The sequence below is a fragment of the Triturus cristatus genome, chromosome 11, assembly GCF_964204655.1.
Source record: "Triturus cristatus chromosome 11, aTriCri1.1, whole genome shotgun sequence".
NCBI classification, from domain to species: domain Eukaryota; kingdom Metazoa; phylum Chordata; class Amphibia; order Caudata; family Salamandridae; genus Triturus; species Triturus cristatus.
Window position 1 is genome coordinate 364,033,607 of NC_140594.1, and position 19,069 is coordinate 364,052,675.

At 47.5% G+C, this 19,069-nt stretch overlaps 1 protein-coding gene across 1 annotated transcript in view; it reads left to right on the plus strand.

Annotated features, from left to right (window-relative positions):
* The window catches only part of LOC146784184 (uncharacterized), a 739,190-nt gene extending 721,973 nt beyond the window's left edge, over positions 1-17,217 (plus strand). The window contains exon 30 of the mRNA XM_085632912.1: positions 16,362-17,217. Coding sequence (XP_085489038.1) covers positions 16,362-16,421 — 60 coding nt within the window. The 3' untranslated portion in view covers positions 16,422-17,217. The remainder of the gene's footprint in view (positions 1-16,361) is intronic.
* Positions 17,218-19,069: the final 1,852 nt, after the last annotated feature.

The window sequence follows — 19,069 nt, forward strand, 5'->3', positions numbered from 1 at the left end:
CGCTGAGGGGGTGGAGGGTCCGCAGATCTGTTTAGCCGAAGAGCCAGGTCTTGAGGGTCTTCTTGGAGGTGTTCAGGGAGGGGGCGCATCTGATGTCTGCCGGTAGCTCGTTCCAGGTCATGGATGCAATGTGAGAGAAGGATCTTCCACCTGCTCTGTGGATGCGCAGGGTTTCAGCCAGTGCGAGGTTGGAAGATCGGAGGTTTCTTTTGGGTACGTGGAAGTTGATTCTGTCATTGAGGTATTTGGGTCCGTTGTTGTGTAGGCATTTGTAGGCGTGAGTGAGGATTTTGAAAGTGACTCTTTTTTCCACGGGGAGCCAGTGGAGACTTCGTAGGTGTTGACTGATGTGTTGGGGAATGCCGAGGACGAGTCTGGAGGCGGTGTTCTGTATTGTCTGGAGTTTGTGGAGTAGGGACATGTTGATGCCAGCATAGAGTGCGTTTCCATAGTCCAGTCTGCTGGTGATGAGTGCATGGGTGACTGTCTTCCTTGACTCATTGAAGGTCTTCCGGAGGATGCGGAGGGTGTTGAAGCAGCTGGAGGTGATGGCGTCAACCAGACGGTTCATAGTGAGTGATGAGTCGAGTACGATGCCGAGGTTCTTGGTGTGATCTGAGGGGGTAGGTAGGCTTCCGAGGGCGGTCGGCCACCAGGTGCTGTCCCATGCAGAAGGGGTGGTACCGAGGGCGAGGACTTCTATCTTCTCTGCGTTGAGCTTCAAGCAGCTGTTGGTCATCCAGACTGCGACGTCTTGCATTCCTTTCTGGAAGTTGAGTTTGGCAGTGGTGGGGTCTTTGGTGAGGGAGAGGATGAGCTGGGTGTCGTCGGCGTAGGATACGATTTTGAGGCTCTTTTGTCGGACGATGGCTGAGAGGGGGGCCATGTAGATGTTGAAGAGGGTATGGCTCAAGGATGAACCCTGTGGGACTCCGCAGGTGATTTTCGTGGGATCGGAGAGGAAAGGTGGGAGTCTGATCCTTTGGCTTCTTCCGGTGAGGAATGATCGGATCCAGTCCAGGGCTGTTCCTTGTATGCCTGCGTCATGTAGTCTGGCGACTAGTGTGCGGTGGGAGATGGTGTCGAAGGCCGCTGATAGGTCGAGTAGGATGAGGGCTGCGGAGTGGCCTTGGTCCAGGAGGGTGCGGATGTCATCTGTGGCGGCGAGTAGGGCGGTCTCTGTGCTGTAGTTGCTTCGGAATCCAGATTGGGACGGGTCGAGGACGGCGTTCTCTTCAATTAATCATGTCGGTTTCCTGTTGACTGTTTTTCTCTGCAACTTTAACTGCGAAGGGGAGGAGCGAGATGGGCCAATAGTTCTTGAGGTCGGTGGAGTCAGCTGTGGGCTTCTTGAGCAGAGGTCTTGCTTTCAGTCGTCTGGGAAGGTGCCTGTTTTGAAGGTGGTGTTGATGGTGCGTTGTAGTTTGGGTGCGATGGCAGCTGTGGCTCTGTGGTAGATGTGAGGGGGGCAGGGGTAGGTGAGTGCCCCCGAGTGGATGCTTTTCATGGTCGAGGCGGTGATTGGTGTACAGTTGGAGATGGTGGGCTGGCTGGTGTTTCTGGGGGTCGGGGGGCGTCTTCGGCGCCTGGTGGATGGTCGATGAAGTTGCCAAAGAGGTTTTTGATCTTGAGGTGGAAATAGGTTCCAAGCTTGTCGCAGAGGTCTTGGGATGAGGTGATGTCTGTGGCTTCACTACGTGGGTTGGTGAATTCTTGAATGACACTGAAAAGTTCCTTGGAGTTGGCCAGGATTTTGTTGTGGATGAAGTTCCTCTTGGTGGCTCTGATCTGGTTGTGGTAGTCCGTCATGGCATCCTTGTAGGTGGTGTGGTTTTAGGTTGTGTTGGTGTTTCTCCAGTTATTCTCCAGGCGTCTGCGGGTGCGTCTGGCTTCTTGGAGAGTGGTCGTGAACCAGGCGGCTTTCCTGGGGCGTTTTCCGTCAGGGTTGCGTAGCGGGGCGAGCTCGTCTGCGCAGTCTGAGATCTAGGTGTGGAGTTCTCTGGCTGCGTCTTTTGCGTCGGGTGCCCAGGTGTGGTTGTCTCAGTGAGGGTGGAGTTTAGTTGCTCGTCGGTAACCTTGCTCCAGTTCCTTCGTGGTGGGCATGGGGCTGGTTTGGGTGCCTTGGGTTTGTTGATGGCGAAGTGTACGCAGTGGTGGTCGTTCCATGGCGGCTGCGTTGTGTGGCTGAATTGGATGCTGTTTCCTGCCGCGAAGATGGGACGAGGGTGTGTCCTTCTCTGTGGGTCGGTGTGTTGACGAGTTGTTTAAGTCCGATGCTGGTTGAGGTGATGGCGCGGGGTGCGATGAATTCGGTGATGGTGGTGGCGAAGGGTGTTCAGGGGCCGGGGGTCTGGATACGAGGGTTCCTCGGAGTGTGGCTTTAGGGGTGGTCTGTATCTGGAAGGGCAGGTGTTCGGCAGAGGGGAAGGTTTCGCTGGAGATGGTGAGGCGGAGGGAGCACTTGTGGGCAATGCGAGGCCCCCTCCTGGGTGGTTGGGGCGGTCTTTCCTCTTGTATCTGTCTATGATGGCAGTGTTGATGTCGGGGGCGGAGGATGCGTTGGTCCAGGTCTCTGTGAAGAACGGCGATAGAGAGTCAAGTAGGTTCCAGATTTCCATGGTGTTTTTGTGTACGGAGCGTACTTTGAGGAGGATGCATTTTAGGGTGTCACCGGTGCTGTGGTCGGCGGTGTTGGAGGCTGGGGTGGCGGTGAGGGTCTGGCGGCAGTGGAGGCAGGAGAACTGGCCGTGGGTAGTGTTCGGTGAGGCCTGTTGGCATTATGTAAGTCTTCCAGGGTTGAGTGGTAGGAGGGAGGTGGTGTCGTAGCGATGGGTTGTGGGAGGCCCAGGGTTCCTGGCGCTGGTTGTGGTCGGGTCGTGGACGGGCGCAGACGGGCTTGTCTTTGGCGCGCCGGCGGCGCGCCTGTCTGCTGCGCGACCGCCATTAAGTAGGGGAGGTGGGAGGAAGGAGAGGCTGGGAGGCGGGAGCGGGGGAATTCCGGGGGGTAATTCCTGGGGGGAGGGGCCGCAGGGGCAGCAGTGGCAAAAGGAACAGGCAGGCATGAAAAAAAAAACAGTGGTGGAATTAGAGCAAGACACACATGGGCACAATAACAGTGGCACAACAGGGAACAAATTAAGAAAAAAAACCGCTGAGAGAGGTTACAGTGGTTGCAGGCAGTCTGGTCCCAGTTTGAGTGGGCAGCAGGCGCAAGAGTGGACAGCAGCCTCGAACCTCCCAAGAAGGAGGTCGGGGTCTGGAGGCAAGAGACGGCACAGCAGAGCTGCGGGGAGAGAGTGGACCTAAACCGAGGGTCGGAGGTCTTACCCTCTGAGACTGATAGAAGCACCACAAACATTGAGGAAGGACCCTTCTTTCCAGGGGCAGAGGAGTGGAGCAACTTCAGCAAAAGGGAATGCAGACCAGGAAGACAGCGCGCGGCCGTATTCAGGAATCAACTCCGAGGAGAAGGAGAACACTGGAGGATCACACTGGGAGAGCGCTGGAGGAGAAGAGGAACTTGAAAGTCAGGAGTTCCTTGATCGCATTGCTGGATAGTCGGGAGAGGGAACAAGCAAAGCTGACCCCACCTAAGATTCCCTAGAGACCTAGAGCGAGGACAGGTGGACACCACCAGAGGATGCATATAAGCCATCCACAACTGTGACAGTGCAGTGAGTGGCCTGTGCAGGGGGAGCCTTTAAAAGCCTGTAGGATTTATTACTGTGTTTGTCCTGGTGGAGGTGAGCACGGCTGTCGTATTGCTTCCTATTCCTCATGTATGTTGGCCATAACTCTAGTCACAAAGGCATACGTTTTTCTTTGCTCTAACGTTCTTCATCGATATCCCACTTCATCCCTTGTAAATTCTCACCGCCTAGAGTGGATGTTTGCTCCACTGAGCTGGTGGAGTAGTGTTATTTCCTAAAACCCTATGGTGCCACGCTAGGCGCTAGGGCAGACAGGAAAAGTGGGCACATCTATTGCACCTGGCAAGGGGCATTCCCGTTACCCCTGGAAGTGGATGATTAAACAACCCATGATACAGGGTGGGAAACCTTTCAAGCCAATGGGCCAGGTCTGGATTTCACAGGTGTTGTGGTAAGGGGGAAGACGAAAGCTCAGTGTGGTTACGGTACTTCCCGCATACTTTCTTGTTTTCCTGTGGCCTCTTGCAGCAACAAATTCCTCAGTAGACCTGTGGACAAAGAGAGAAAAGCCAACCCGATCACCACCTACTACCTTGCCGAAAGGACTACAGCGATTCATCCATATATTCTTGTGTTTCTGTAATCTACTAATAAAATATCAAAATTTGTAAATCAGAAAAGCCTTCAAAGCCATGTGTTCGAGGCATATGAGCTGCAGATTGGACACTTAGCATAGATCGCCATCTGGTGTTGGGCCCGGATGTTTGCCGTTTGTTTTTGTTCTTTGGACAGTCTTTGGAAGTCACGAGTTCGGTGACTTCTCCTTCGGTCCGTACTGCGCATGGGCTTCGGCTCCATCCTCAGATTGTTTTTTCCGCCGTCGGGCTCGGATGTGATACTTCGTGCTCCGGCTTCGAACTTCTACGGTTCCAGCCTCGACGGAAAATCCTCGTTCTTCGAGTTTCTTCATCTATCTTTATCTCTCGAAGCGGCACTTTTCTCCATTCCACACATCGGCACCGGCCTTCGGGCCCTCCTCGACTCCGGTCCCGGCCGATGGAAAGGACTCCGTTCAAAAAGTGCCCAAAATGTGGGTCTAAATTTCCCCACACCGACCTCCATCAGGTGTGTAACCTTTGCCTCTCTCCAGAACACGAGGCTAGAGACTGCCCCGCCTGTAAGTCTTTTCGATCAAAAAAGACCATCCGGGATCGAAGAGCTCGACGCACCATGGCGCACTCATCGACCGCGGCTCCACCGGACATCTTCGGAGACGACACCGGAGCTTCGGGGCAACAACACACCGAGCAGGAGGAAGACGTCGTCAGCGCTTCCGAGGCCGACGACTCCGACGTGGAGGACATCACACCGGCGCAGAGGGTCGTGAGTACTCTACCCCCTCCCACCCCCGCGCCCAAAACCAAAGAGACTCAGGTTACACCCTCGCCTGCAGGCCTGGGTAAAACCAAACACGCAGCTTCTATCACCCCACCTTCGGGCCCGGTGTCGAAGCCTCACAAGTCTCATGGCAGCTCGGGCTCGAGCCAGCCGACGCCTGGTGCCGATAAACACCGTTCGGCACCGAAGAAAGTGACTCCCAGCTCGACTCCGAAGCCACCGGTGCCGAAACCTGGACTTTCGGTGCCGACAAAACACAAGCACAAATCCATCGGCACCGACGCTCCGGCGCCGAAGCCTACCTCGACGCCGAAAAAACCGGAGGTTCCAAAAAGGCATGGCGCAGAGAAACCACCCAAATCCTCAGCTCCGAAAACATCGGCGCCAGCGGACGATTCGGCGCCACTGGACCTTTTTACACCAGATCCTTATCAAAAGACCTTATCTAAGGATCCAAAGACTGGGCTATTGACTTTAGCTGTCAAGAAAAGACGTCTTGACACACCAGCTCCTCCTCCACCGCCCAAGCGGAAGGACTCTGCCACATCTCCTCTCAGAGTGCCCTCCCCACCACCTCCTACACCTCCTCCTCCTCCTCCTCCACCTCTTCCACCTCCTCCCCCTCCCAGGTCTCCGCCACCCTTGCCTCATCATTCCCCGACCCCAGATCCGGATTACGGGGATCCAGATTATGACCCGGCGGACGCCCCAATGGACCCCACTCCACCGGGGACCCCAGACCCATGGGAAGATTACCAAAACCCTGACATACCGGATGTGCCTCAGGATGACCTCTACCCATCCAGGCCATCTCCCCCAGAGGACTCACTAGGGTTTCACCACTTAGTGCAGAGAGCAGCACACTACCATGGGGTGGAAATGCATAGTGAACCAGTGGAAGACGACTTCTTACTGGATACATTCGATATTCAGGATAAGTCCACAGCTATCTTGCCCATGCTTAAGGGTGTCACCAAGCATGCTGCAGAGGTGTTCAAAGACCCTGTCAGGGCCAGGGTCTTAAACCCTAGAATAGAAAAAAAGTACAAGGCGGCACCCACAGACCCTACATACATTAAGGGCCCTGCTCCCTTAGATTCCCTAGTTGTGTCCACAGCTAGAAAGCGGTCTAACTCCCAGTCCTCAGGTGAGGCCCCACCGCCAGATAAGGAATCGAAACTTCTAGATGCATCTGGTAAACGCACCGCCTCGCAAGCCGCGAACATCTGGCGCATTGCGAATACACAAGCGCTGCTTGCGCGTTATGACAGAGCACACTACGATGAGCTTGAGGCTCTTATGCAGCACCTCCCGGAAAAACACAAACGTAAAGCTCATGACCTGATACAGGAGGGAAAGCTAATTACTAACACCTCCATTAAATGTGCCCTCGATGCAGCGGACACTGCTTCTAGAGCCATAAATACTAGTGTCCTGCTTCGTCACCATGCCTGGCTCAGGATCTCAGGGTTCAAGCCAGAAGTCCAGGCATCCATACTAAATCACCCCTTTCACCAACAAAATCTCTTCGGGCCAAAGGTAGACGAAGCACTAGAAAAAATGAAAAAGGACACGGACACAGCAAAGTCTATGGGGGCATTACAATCACAGACCCCCAAACGCTTCTTTCGGCACTCATCCTTTCGTAGCACAGGCAGAGGCTACTCCACCGACAGCGCCTCTACCTCCTACAAGTCCCCTCCGCAAAATACCTTTTCAAAGGGCTACCAAAGGGGTGGATACAGAGGCAACAACAATAAGGGCAGGGGCAAAACTAACACCACCCGTTCTGCCACCCCGCCCGCACAATGACTTCCCTCCGCTCCCCCCAGACCATCCCACTCCGGTCGGGGGCAGACTGCAACACTTTATCCACGCCTGGGAATCCATCACATCGGACAAATGGGTGACCCAAATTATTCGGTCAGGGTACTGTCTCGAGCTAACATCTACCCCACCCAATATCCCACCAAGGCACCGTCCAATGTCTCAAGAACATTCCTCACTGCTCAAACAGGAGGTACTCTCCCTCCTCCAAAAACACGCTATAGAGCAGGTCCCCGTCAATCAGCAAAATCTAGAGGTCTACTCTCTGTATTTTCTAATACCGAAAAAAGACGGGACCCTGAGGCCCATTCTGGACCTCCGGCCTCTAAATGCATACATACATTCAGACCATTTCCACATGGTCACCCTACAACAAGTCCTCCCACTCCTCTGTCAGGGAGACTTTCTCACTACCTTGGATCTGAAAGACGCATACTTTCACATCCCAATACACCCTTCTCACAGGAAGTACCTAAGGTTTGTGGTAGACGGTCAGCATTACCAATTCACAGTTCTCCCCTTCGGGGTCACCACCGCACCACAGGTGTTTACCAAATGCCTAGCGGTAGTAGCAGCACACCTCAGACGTCAGCATATTCACGTCTTCCCTTACTTAGACGACTGGCTGATAAAAGCCGCGTCCTACCACCAATGTGTGCAACATACAAACAGCACCATCCAACTGCTCCACCAGCTAGGCTTCACGGTGAACTACCAAAAGTCCCACCTCCTGCCATCTCACACAAAGCAATATCTCGGGGCCACTATAGACACCTCCAAAGGTATTGCCTATCCAAACTCAGCCAGAATCGCAATCATACAAGCCTTGCGCCAAACGTTTCTTCCTCAGCACTCTCTTCCAGCAAGAGTGTTCATGAAACTAATAGGGATGATGGCGTCTTGCATTTTCATAGTGCCTCATGCAAGACTTCACATGCGTCCACTCCAAGAGTGCCTAGCACAACAGTGGAACCAGGCCCAAGGACAGCTGACGGATCTGGTGTTGGTGGACGGCCGCACCCATCACTCTCTGCAGTGGTGGAACACCACAAACCTTTCCAAAGGGCGGCCGTTCCTGGACCCGGTTCCTCAGGTGATTCTAACAGCGGACGCATCGCTCTCCGGCTGGGGAGCGCACCTCCTACACCTCACAATGCAAGGTCTATGGACGCCACAACAAAAGTCGCTCCACATCAACCACCTGGAGCTCTTGGCGATCTTTCTAGCCCTAAAATCCTTTCAAAAACAGATTTCAGCCAAAGCAGTCCTCATTCGCACAGACAATATGACTGCAATGTATTATATTCAAAAACAGGGGGGGACACACTCTCCCCAGCTCTCCCGCTTAGCCCAGAGCATATGGAGATGGGCAATTCCTCAAAACATCTTTCTCCTGGCACAGCACGTTCCAGGCGTACAAAACACCATGGCAGATCTGCTCAGCAGACAAACGCAACAACTACACAAATGGGAACTGCATCCACAAGTTCTTCGCCCATTCTTCCACAAGTGGGGGCATCCTCAGATAGACCTCTTCGCCACCCACGAAAACAAAAAATGCCCAAGCTTCGCCGCCAGATACCCACACCCGTTGTCCAAGGGCAATGCGATATGGATGAACTGGTCAGGCAAATTTGCATACGCCTTTCCACCTCTCCCGCTAATTCCATTAGTGGTCAGGAAGCTACAACAGCACTCCCTCACACTCATTCTGGTAGCCCCAACATGGGCCAGGCAGCCGTGGTACACCACACTATTACAGCTATCGGTGGTACCACATCAAAAACTGCACCTGTCCCCATGCCTCCTAACTCAGAACCATGGAGAAATCAGGCACCCGGACCCAGCTCAGCTCAACCTTGCGATCTGGCTCCTGAAATCTTAGAATTTGGGTACCTTAACCTTCCCCCTGATTGCATGAACATCATCAAGGAAGCCAGACGTCCTACCACTCGAGCATGCTATGCCGCAAAGTGGAAGAGATTTGTTGTTTACTGTCGTAACAATACAATCAACCCTTTAGATGCATCCATACAGCACATCATATGCTATCTACTCCATCTTCAAAGGTGTAACCTGGCATATTCATCCATACGCCTACACCTAGCAGCGATTGCTGCTTACCTACAAAACAGACAGCATTTATCACTGTTCAGAGTGCCCGCTATTAAGGCCTTTATGGAAGGCCTTAAACGAGTAATTCCTCCCAGGGCACCACCTTCCCCTGTATGGAATCTAAATGTAGTTCTTACAAGGCTAATGGGTCCGCCCTTCGAACCAATGCATAAATGTGAGCTACAGTTCCTCATCTGGAAAACAGCTTTCCTCGTAGCTATTACTTCCCTTAGAAGGGTTAGTGAAATACAAGCGTTCACTATACAGGAACCCTTCTTACAAATACATCACAGCAAAGTGATACTTCGTACAAATCCAAAGTTTCTGCCCAAGGTCATTTCCCCCTTCCATCTCAATCAATCGGTGGAATTACCTGTTTTTTTCTCGCAACCTCAATCTGTTGCGGAAAGGGCTCTACATACACTTGATGTTAAGAGGGCTTTACTGTACTACATACAGAGAACACAACCTTTCAGGAAAACTAAACAATTGTTTGTTTCCTTCTCTCCACCACATAAAGGCAACCCCATCTCTAAATCAGGGATAGCTAGGTGGATTGTAAAGTGCATACAAATTTGCTATCAAAAGGCAAAAAAAACATTATCTGTTCCACCTAAAGCCCACTCTACTAGAAAGTTAGGGGCTTCTATGGCTTTTCTAGGGAACATACCCTTAGATGACATCTGCAAAGCAGCCACATGGTCAACACCGCACACCTTCACAAAACATTACTGTGTAGACGTGCATTCCAAGCAACAAGCTAGTGTGGGCCAGGCTGTACTAAAGACACTTTTTCAAACCGCTGCAACGGATACCGGTGGTCGCCGCTAAGGTTGGGTACTGCTATATAATCTATGCTAAGTGTACAATCTGCAGCTCATATGCCTCGAACGGAATATGCTACTTACCAGTATGCATCTGTTCTTGGCATGTAGAGCTGCAGAGTTGTACACGCCCACCCGCCTCCCCGGCTACCTGTATCCGTTCCAGTCCATGTTATTTAGATACAACTCACATGGGTTTCTCACTGTTATTACTACGCTCCATCATTTCCCTGTTGGCGAAAAACAATCTGAGGATGGAGCCGAAGCCCATGCGCAGTACGGACCGAAGGAGGAGTCACCGAACTCGTGACTTCCAAAGACTGTCCAAAGAACAAAAACAAACTGCAAACATCCGGGCCCAACACTAGATGGCGATCTATGCTAAGTGTACAACTCTGCAGCTCTACATGCCAAGAACAGATGCATACTGGTAAGTAGCATATTCCTTCCGCCCATTCTTTCTACACACGCCACAGTCACATCTGACTCCTTTTCCAACATTCCCATTCATCAGAGCCAGTCTGGACATGGTTCAGTTTTGTGCCTTTCCTCCAGGAAAGAGAGTTCAGGACATGTAGGCTATTATCCTGATCTTTCAGCCTTAGTCCTGGATTTCTGTGAGGTTGACTTTGAGGATGCTGAGACTGATGGCCTCCTGCTGGTCGAGCACACCTGGTGGCATATGTGGGCTTTGCAGTGAGATCTGAAGTCTCAGTGAGCCAAACATCAAGGGGACCTCTCAGATCATGTTCAACATTTCAGAGGCCATCACTTTGTGTTGATAGCCTTCCCTTCCATTCATCAAGGGGAGGCTGGTACAGATGACCATGGACAACATCCACAGTTGGGTGGAGTGGAGTTGTGGCCCCTGTACAAGGAGGCCCTGTGCTTCTGGCAATAGCTGGACCAACAAGGAATTTTATTGAATGCCAGGGTGGACGATCTCAGCCATCAGTGCCTAGCAAATCACAAGTGACAGTTGCACCTGGAGGTTGCACAAGGTCTCTTCTGTGTATGGAGAGAACCTCGGCTGTGTCGGTTCACCACCGTCGAGAAAGCGCAATGTCAACTCTTTTGTACGCTGGTGTTTCCAAGGTGTCTCTCGCTCTGAGACACGTTCCGTCTTGAATGAAACACAAGACTTCTTTCTGCCTATACTGTCCTGAGTTCTCAAGTCGTTCAGGTTCCACAGGGCCCAAAGTCATTCTAGTGTCCCTGGATTGGGCATAGAGGGTATTGTATCCATAACTCATGGTCTTTAGCATCTGTCTTCCAATCAGGCTGCCACTCCAGGAGGATCTGCTGTTGCAGCAGCAGGACGGAGTTTTGAACCCGGGCCTTCGCAGTCGCCACCTGCCTATGTGGAGTTTGAGCGGTGACAGATGAGCACCTTTGGAGGTGGTTGATTGCATCTTGGTAGCCAGGTGTCCCTCGACAAAAACTGTATACACCTGTTGTTGACAAATTTGTGGCCTTATGTGGACTTTGGCGGATAGACCCCCTCTAGGGAAAGTGATCTGATATTTTGTTCTTTTTTTGTCCCTTGCTCTGAGCACAGTTGAAGGATACCTTTTGTCTCTTTCAGTTTTTTTACATTTGAAAGATCAGTTCTCATTATTAAAGTCTTAATTTTTTTATACACTTTTTAAGAGGTTTATGAAAAAAAATGTCCTCCTTCTCCCTTTGTCATGCCACAGTGGGACCTTAACTTGGTCCTCACATTTCTGACATGCACTTCACAGCTATTCCTTGTGGATCCTCACCCTTAAGGCTGTGTTCTTCGTTGCCATAACTGTGGCGTCACATGTGAGTGAGCTCCAAGCTCTTTGTGTCAACCTGCCATACACCATCTTCTTCCCAAACAAGCTGGTTTTGTGGACACGAGTATCCTTCCTACTTAATGTTGTGACACCGGTATAAGTCTGTCAGAACATCACCTTACAGGCGTTTAATGCTCTGCCTCACCTGTCTAAGAAGAGGAGAGATTCCATGGTTTGGACCCCAAGAGAGTGCTGAGCTTTTACATAGATTGTACCAAAGAACACCGGACGGTCAGCTCTTTGTGGGGTTCTCTGGAGTGAGTAAAGGCACTTTTGTGCATAAGAGAACCATCTCCCACTGGATCATGCTCTGCATTAAGATCAGCTATGCATTGGCTAAAAGGCAGCCTTCAGAAGGACTGCATTCTCATTCTAACAGGGCCAAAACTGCTGCCACGGCGTTTGGCATGCAAAATCCCTGCCCTGGACATTTTCCAGGCGGCTATGTTGGCATCCCTCCATACAGTCACACAGCACTATTGTCTAGACAATGGGTCCTCAATGAATAGCTCAGGAGCTTCTGGTAGCTTACCAACACACTTGAAGCATTCCAAAGAGGAAACTCAGCCCAGTACATTATTGTGAGGGTTTATGCACAATAAAGAAGATAGTACAACTGACCCCAAGACTCTTATAGTGGCAGCCAACAAAACCGATGGAAGGGTCTCATGCCAAGACATAAACACACACTGCGGTGGGCTACAGGGACTGAAATTTGACCTTATGTATCTACTCTCAATGTATTTATGTCGCAAGAAGACTTGACATGTTGCAGGATTCATTCTATCTGTCACACAATGTGTGTGAAAAGTGGGCCAGGAAATGAGTGTCATCAGTAGCCAAAAAATGCCCTCAGTACCCCAAGCTAGAGCCAAACTGGAGCCACTTAATTGTAGGCCAGCAGTAGCCAGGGAGAGTGTGTAAGATAGGTGCATGATCAGACCAGGTGCTGATGAGAGTAGAGGCTGGATCCAGAACCAAGATCCACTTCTGAGAGTTACTGTGAAGGCATCTTTGTGTTTGCACAATTATGCGTGTGTCGGTCTGCTTGTGTGTGTCTAACATTTTGCTTCTCATTCCTGGCAGGATAATTGTCATTCTTTATATAATCTTGGCATTCCTAGTTGAATTGTCCATACTGGCTGCCATCAATGACAGACTGTAAGTATGACTGGGCTACTTTTGGCCATAAAGGTGGCTACTTCTGGCATAATAATGGTCATGACTCGTATATTGTGAGCGTCCTGGCCATTATGGTGTCCAGCTTTGGCACAGTGGTGCATCTGATGCAATGGTGAGCATTATTGGCTTATAACAGGCATCCTTTGCTTTATGGTGTGCATACAGGGCAGGTGATCATCAAACCTGGACATTTGGAGGATATTCTGCTCATGTGAAGCATCTGTACTTGTGAGTACGTGATGAAAATGAGAAGCTGATGTCGGGGGGACTGCATATTTACTAAAAATGAAAACTGCTACATTGAAGAAAAATATGTTTCTTTCAGAGAATAAATTTGGATAATTGAGTTTGTTTGCCCTAAGCGGAAGAAGTGTTTGATATAAAAATGTTTATTTTCTGGAGCTGCTATGCAGATTAAGACAAAATGCTTGCTTTTACAAATCATATTTAAAGCTGATAATTGAATGGTAATTTAATCTGATATAGTCGAGATTCATTAGGTGGTTATGAACATTGTGCCAGAGGGCACATGCTGCTTTCAGTGTTATTTTATTACTCATGTAGCGGGAGATGAATTGATAATACCTTTCCTGAAATTCATGCTGGTAACTGCCTGAAAAGTTTGGATGATCACTATTATACAGTGACAAACGTGTTTAGTTGCTCGTAGTGATTTTACTTGAGCAGAAGTAGCTTTCACATTAGAAAGGATTCAAGACCCCTGGTCTGGACAGTCAGGTTCACAGAGAGGGGCATTTTGCTCACTCTGTCCTGTAGGAGTTTCTGGTTTGAATCTATCCACAGACGCACCCCCAAATAGATACTGCTCTGGTATCTATTCAGAAGCTGAGGAGTCTGCAGCTAGAAGTTTCTATCAGAAGAACAAGCTACTTTCCTTTGGTAATGCTCTTACTGGTAGAGACTTTATCTAGCCACAGGTTACCGACCTTCCCATCCTCCCTGTTCTGTGATTAGACACTATCCATTAATACGATACCAAGTCTAGGAATCTGCACACTGGTCACACCAATTTGCTTTTGAGGCTCTGCAACTCAGAGGGGGGGACAGGCTCGAAAGCAACTGACATCAGCGCACAAGAGTGGCAACTATATAAGCGCCACCTGTCTTTTCCATAGCGAACCTGCTGTGCTGTACTTTGTTTTCCAATGGTTTAAGGGAGGAATTACATATCTTTAATATGAGAGGTTACATGGTGGTTTTGCATATATTTATGAGGTGTCCTGAGAATCCTGTGGTCTCTCAGTTCTTAAAGTGTCTGGTCCGTAGGTTTCTGCCAGCTCCTATGCAGTGGGATTTGAATCTTGCACTGATCAATTGAACTTTCCACTGTTTGAGGTTGAAGTACCCAGATACCCAGGTGATTACTGCCTTTAAAGGATCATCCTAGGGCATAACAGGTTTTGCTGGATTGTAGGTTCCTCACTGATAGTCATAAGTTTAGAATATTCCTGTAAATGTGCACAGCCTTGGAACACTTCTTTTTCTAAGTATGGTCCAAAAAATCTACACTGAAGGCAGATATTTTGGAATAATAATTTACATGTTACCTGCATAGAGGTAAGGTGGAAGCTTTTTGCTGACTCTCTTACTGGAGTAGGCAATTTAGAGAAGAGCAAAATAGTAATAAAGGGTTGCACATGTTTTTTTTACCCTGGGAAGCTAACATTTTCAGGTGGGTGCTGCAATTGAGCCTCTATGTGATCCTCTAAATTGGCTATTCCAGTTAGAAAAACTCAGTAAAAGCCTTCAGTGGCAAATAATTATCACCCTATTTCTAGGCTTCCCTTTCCTCCTAAAATTACAAAAAGACAATCAATATCGAATGATCTATTGGATCACTCACGGTTCGGGTTCCGCAGCCAACATAATACTGAATTGGCTTTAATTACGCCACAGATGAACAAAGGGCACACTCGATAGGGGAAACTGTGCTGCGCTCATCCTTCTCGATCTTTCGTCTGGCTCCAATAAAGATTATTTTCTACTATACTAAGGAAAATAGGTTTTCTGTGGTCCCTGTGTGTTGGTGGGAATTTTCTACTTCTATGAATTCAGTGAGGATTCCTAAATTCCTATGAGACAGAACTAGAAGTAATACTGCACAAAGACAATTTCTATCTTTTTAAAAATAACATGCTGAAAGAATAGTTGCATTTGTTTTTATGTACATGACAATCATCCAGGAGGAACTACAAAGAAATATGAATAGATTTGATTTTACACTACCTGGAGATATTCTCTGTGCAATAATGCCTACCAGTTAATTGTGTGCAAAGAAAGGAAGTGGTTGACTTGAAACAACCTGCAAACAGACAACTCTCAGGAAAGTAAACGTAGCAGCACTGGTAGAATGTGGAATTATGCATCAGGCTCAGCCTTGTTGGTTGTCTCATAGTACTCCTTAATACAATTGAGAATCAAGCGACAATCTAGTAAGGAAATGTTACTTGTTGAGCAACATGAACACCCTCCATCTAAATTATTAGGTATTGCATGGGAAATCTTTAAAAAAAGAACCTGCAGGGTGAGTGGTATCTTTTGAGAGAAATAGTCCTATACCTCCAGTAACGCGACTTTGGTAAATACAATGGGCCCGATTCATAAAGATAAACAGATGAAAGTCTAACTTTAAGACTTTCGGTATTCACAAAGGGCATTTACGAGTAGTAAAATTTAACTTTTGTCTCAGTTAAACTTAAGTTGTGGTCTTAAGTTTAACTTTTTGGTCTCAGTTAAACTTAAGACCAAAACTTAAGTTTAACTGAGACATAAGTCTAACTTTACTACTAGTCGTAAAGTTAGACTTTCGTCTTAGATCACCTTTGTGAATCAGGTCCAATGTTTGCTATGCAGATTATTTGTCTATACCTGCCTTCTCTCATACACCTAGGAAGAGTGTGCTTCAATATGCTATTGACAATTGGGCAAGGGTAGTCTGTCAAGGGAATTAATTTTAGAAATCTGTAAAACAAACCTAATAAGTTCCTAAGGATTCCAGACCATCTGGCTTTTCATGTTTCATGGCCAGTCTTAAGAAAATGTTTGCCTGGTTTGCTAGGGTTTCTCAAGATTGCATTCCAGGCTGTTGCTTCCGAGTCACCATGTGTAAGTGTATGCCTAAGTATGTATGCCTGGAGTGACTATGACATAAAGGCACTGTGCCTATCTAGTGGTGGCCAGTTCATTAGAAGGAAGAGGTTAAAAAGAAATACTTGCGGCACTCTGTGAATCTGGACTGATTTAAAGGTGGCTGGTAATTAATAAATGAAGTCCAGGAAGAAATGCTAACTGCCAAGGAGGATCCTTCAGAATAAGTTACTCCACCCCAGAACAGTAGGATTGAAGAAATTCTCTTAGCAAATTTCCTCTGGATTTAGTATTTCCTCCAGAAATGTGAGGATTTTCCATTAGCACAAAACTTTAAATCAGGCCTTTGATGTATACAGCATGATCTGAAGTTATCTATTGAGCTCTGATTCCAACTTTCCCCAAGTTAATGTTACTTCATTTTTTTTTTCCTCCAGAGACACAAATTATTGGACAACTCTTTCTTGCAGTATCTAGGAGCAAGTGGCAGGAAATAGATTTTCCAGAGCACCAATCGTACGAAGGCATACTGCAGTATTACCACAAGGAACAAAGGAATAAAATGTAGTATCTCTTTCAGAATGAACTCTGACTAGAGAGATGAATGTAAAGTGAAGATATATATATGTGTGCTAGTCTGAAATGGGACGTGGGAACTAGGTTTTTGTGCTGCTAATACAAAAGGGGTGGGTGATATATTTATTGAATGCACTCAGTATTCTATTATATGCAAGACTGACTTTTTTGTAGATCTTTTTATTATACTTTTTTACTATGCATTTATAATGATTTTTTAAAATCTTGAATGAAAGGCATCTGAAGCCAACACCACCGTTTCATTTTGCATAAAAATACTTACAAGTAAGAATTTTTGTCATGCAACCAGAAGTGCAAACAATTCTGAACCAACTTTGGGATCCAATATATGTTAAGGTCAATGTAGTGGAAATCCACATGCACTCTCAAAACGAGTGACAGCTATGTAGGAGAGCTACTTGCATATCAGGATTTGTTTCAATGTTATAAAGTTGGGATCCTGTTTTTGCTGAAAATGTTATGAAACTGTCTTTTGAATTTGCTTTTGTAAACTTAAGACTAGGTTTGCACATGATTCTGTTTTAATTTTATTTTCCTGCACTGACTGCTGAAAAATGTGAAGCTATCAAACAATATGCATCTGTATTTGCACATGATGGTTGTTCCACTCATCATACTTTATAGAGGAACAAAAATGTATAAATTGAAATCCAATTAAAGGGTCTTTCCTATTGAATGTCTTTCACTAACTCTGTTAACAGCCTCATTTGACACATGATATTGCCCACAAGGAGGGTAATATGTATTTTTAGTACATCTACTTCTCTGTCCTTTTTTCGCTCCTGGTTGACTTTTGCTTTGCTGACTCAGTCTTTGTTCTCACATGCTGTAGGTCACATTCCTACTTTGTCTTCTTGTTCTCCCTTTTCAAGCGTTGTTTTCTGCATTTATTTCTCAGTTTTCATTCACACCCCTGCCTATCTACTAATTAAGGGCTCTCACAGACCCTATCTCTTAAACCTGTACACTATGCCTCTCTCCAGCCAATCCTACAGTGTCACATTTCCTCAGCCTGCTCTTCCCACCATGATTTTCTAACCCACTCATAACAGTGTCTCTCTTGTTCTGCTCTCTTTAACTGCATTAATCAGCCTCCCTACTTGGAACGTCTCTTATGGCTTCTAAAGTTGTTGTGATGTTTCCATATAGCTCTCTGTGGAGCACATTTTATTTTATTTTATGTTCGCTTGGAGCTAGTACTGCACAAGAGTGCATGGTGGTCTTTTGATCAACAAATTTGCTGAGAATCAAATAATCTTAATTGTGGTCTTATAAAGGTCTTAAAAAGACCTCATTGAAATGGGATAATTGGAATTATTTTACGTCTATTTCAGAGTATTAAAATATAAACATATTGAAAGTATTGTCTGCAATAAAGCCTTTCTGGGCTTTAACTGGAGAGTTAAAATTGGCACCCTGCTATCCCCAATGCCATACTTTACATAATAAATTCATGCTTAATGGTTAACCCATTAAACATTAACAGGGGGAAGGGTTCTAATTTGCCCCACTTCTAATGTGCTTTAGGTTGCAGAATTGGATTTTAGATTTATCTAAATTATATGTTATCACAAGTAAAAAAAAAGAGGTGAGAAAATGTACCCTACGTAACAAAACAATAATAAATCACTTGACTAATTTATCCCCACTTGTTGGTGTCTAGAGCAGATTCCCAAACCCAGAATAAAGGTGCAAACAGGCAGGAGGTATGGTACATTTTCATCATAAAGTAACATCAGACAGGCAATAACATTTCTATCAAATGAGTATTTTTTTCCTCATCTTTCAGATATGTGCAGTGTGATTTAAAACTGTAAAACATTGCTATTTATTACACAACTCAGTGGCACTCATTTTATTGACATCTGCTCCCTCTGTCTTGCTATGATTAGAAACGGTGCCTCTGACAGACACTAAGGGTCATGTTCTGTTGTTGGTGGGCTCACCACTGACATCTATAGAATCAGTCCGACTGCCGGATTCTGATCTAGCGGTCGGAGGCATTGGATGTAGTGACCAACCGCTGATTTTCCGATGGGCTCAAGGAGCCCGCTGGGGCAGCGGTGGGACCGTAATCCCTTCAATAAGGCGTAGGGATTACAATACCCGTTTCCCTCTGCCTTTTCATGGCGGTCCAATCACCATGAAATGGCAGATGGCAAGCAGGGCCCCTGTTCCCATAGGGCCTCCGCTGTCGGACCTGTGGGGCACATGTGGTGCCCCCCAAACATCCATACACCTTGTGCCAGGCACCAAGTGGTGCATGGCACACAGATCATGGATGTTTCAAAATATGCCTTTTTCAATTGTAGCTTGTGCTGCGGCCATTTTCTGGGCCATAGCACAAGCTGCTATTGGAAGTGGCATATATCCGACCAGCATGCTGGCGGTCGCATTGGAATACAGGGGTGGAACTGCCGACTACTAGTCGAGCGGTTCCTCTCCCACTGCGATGTTGCTTGTATGCCCGTCTGACCAGCATCGTGATGAGCTCATTAGTCACCGAGCTATCATACCAACATGAGAGTTCTATCTTGAAACTAGTCTT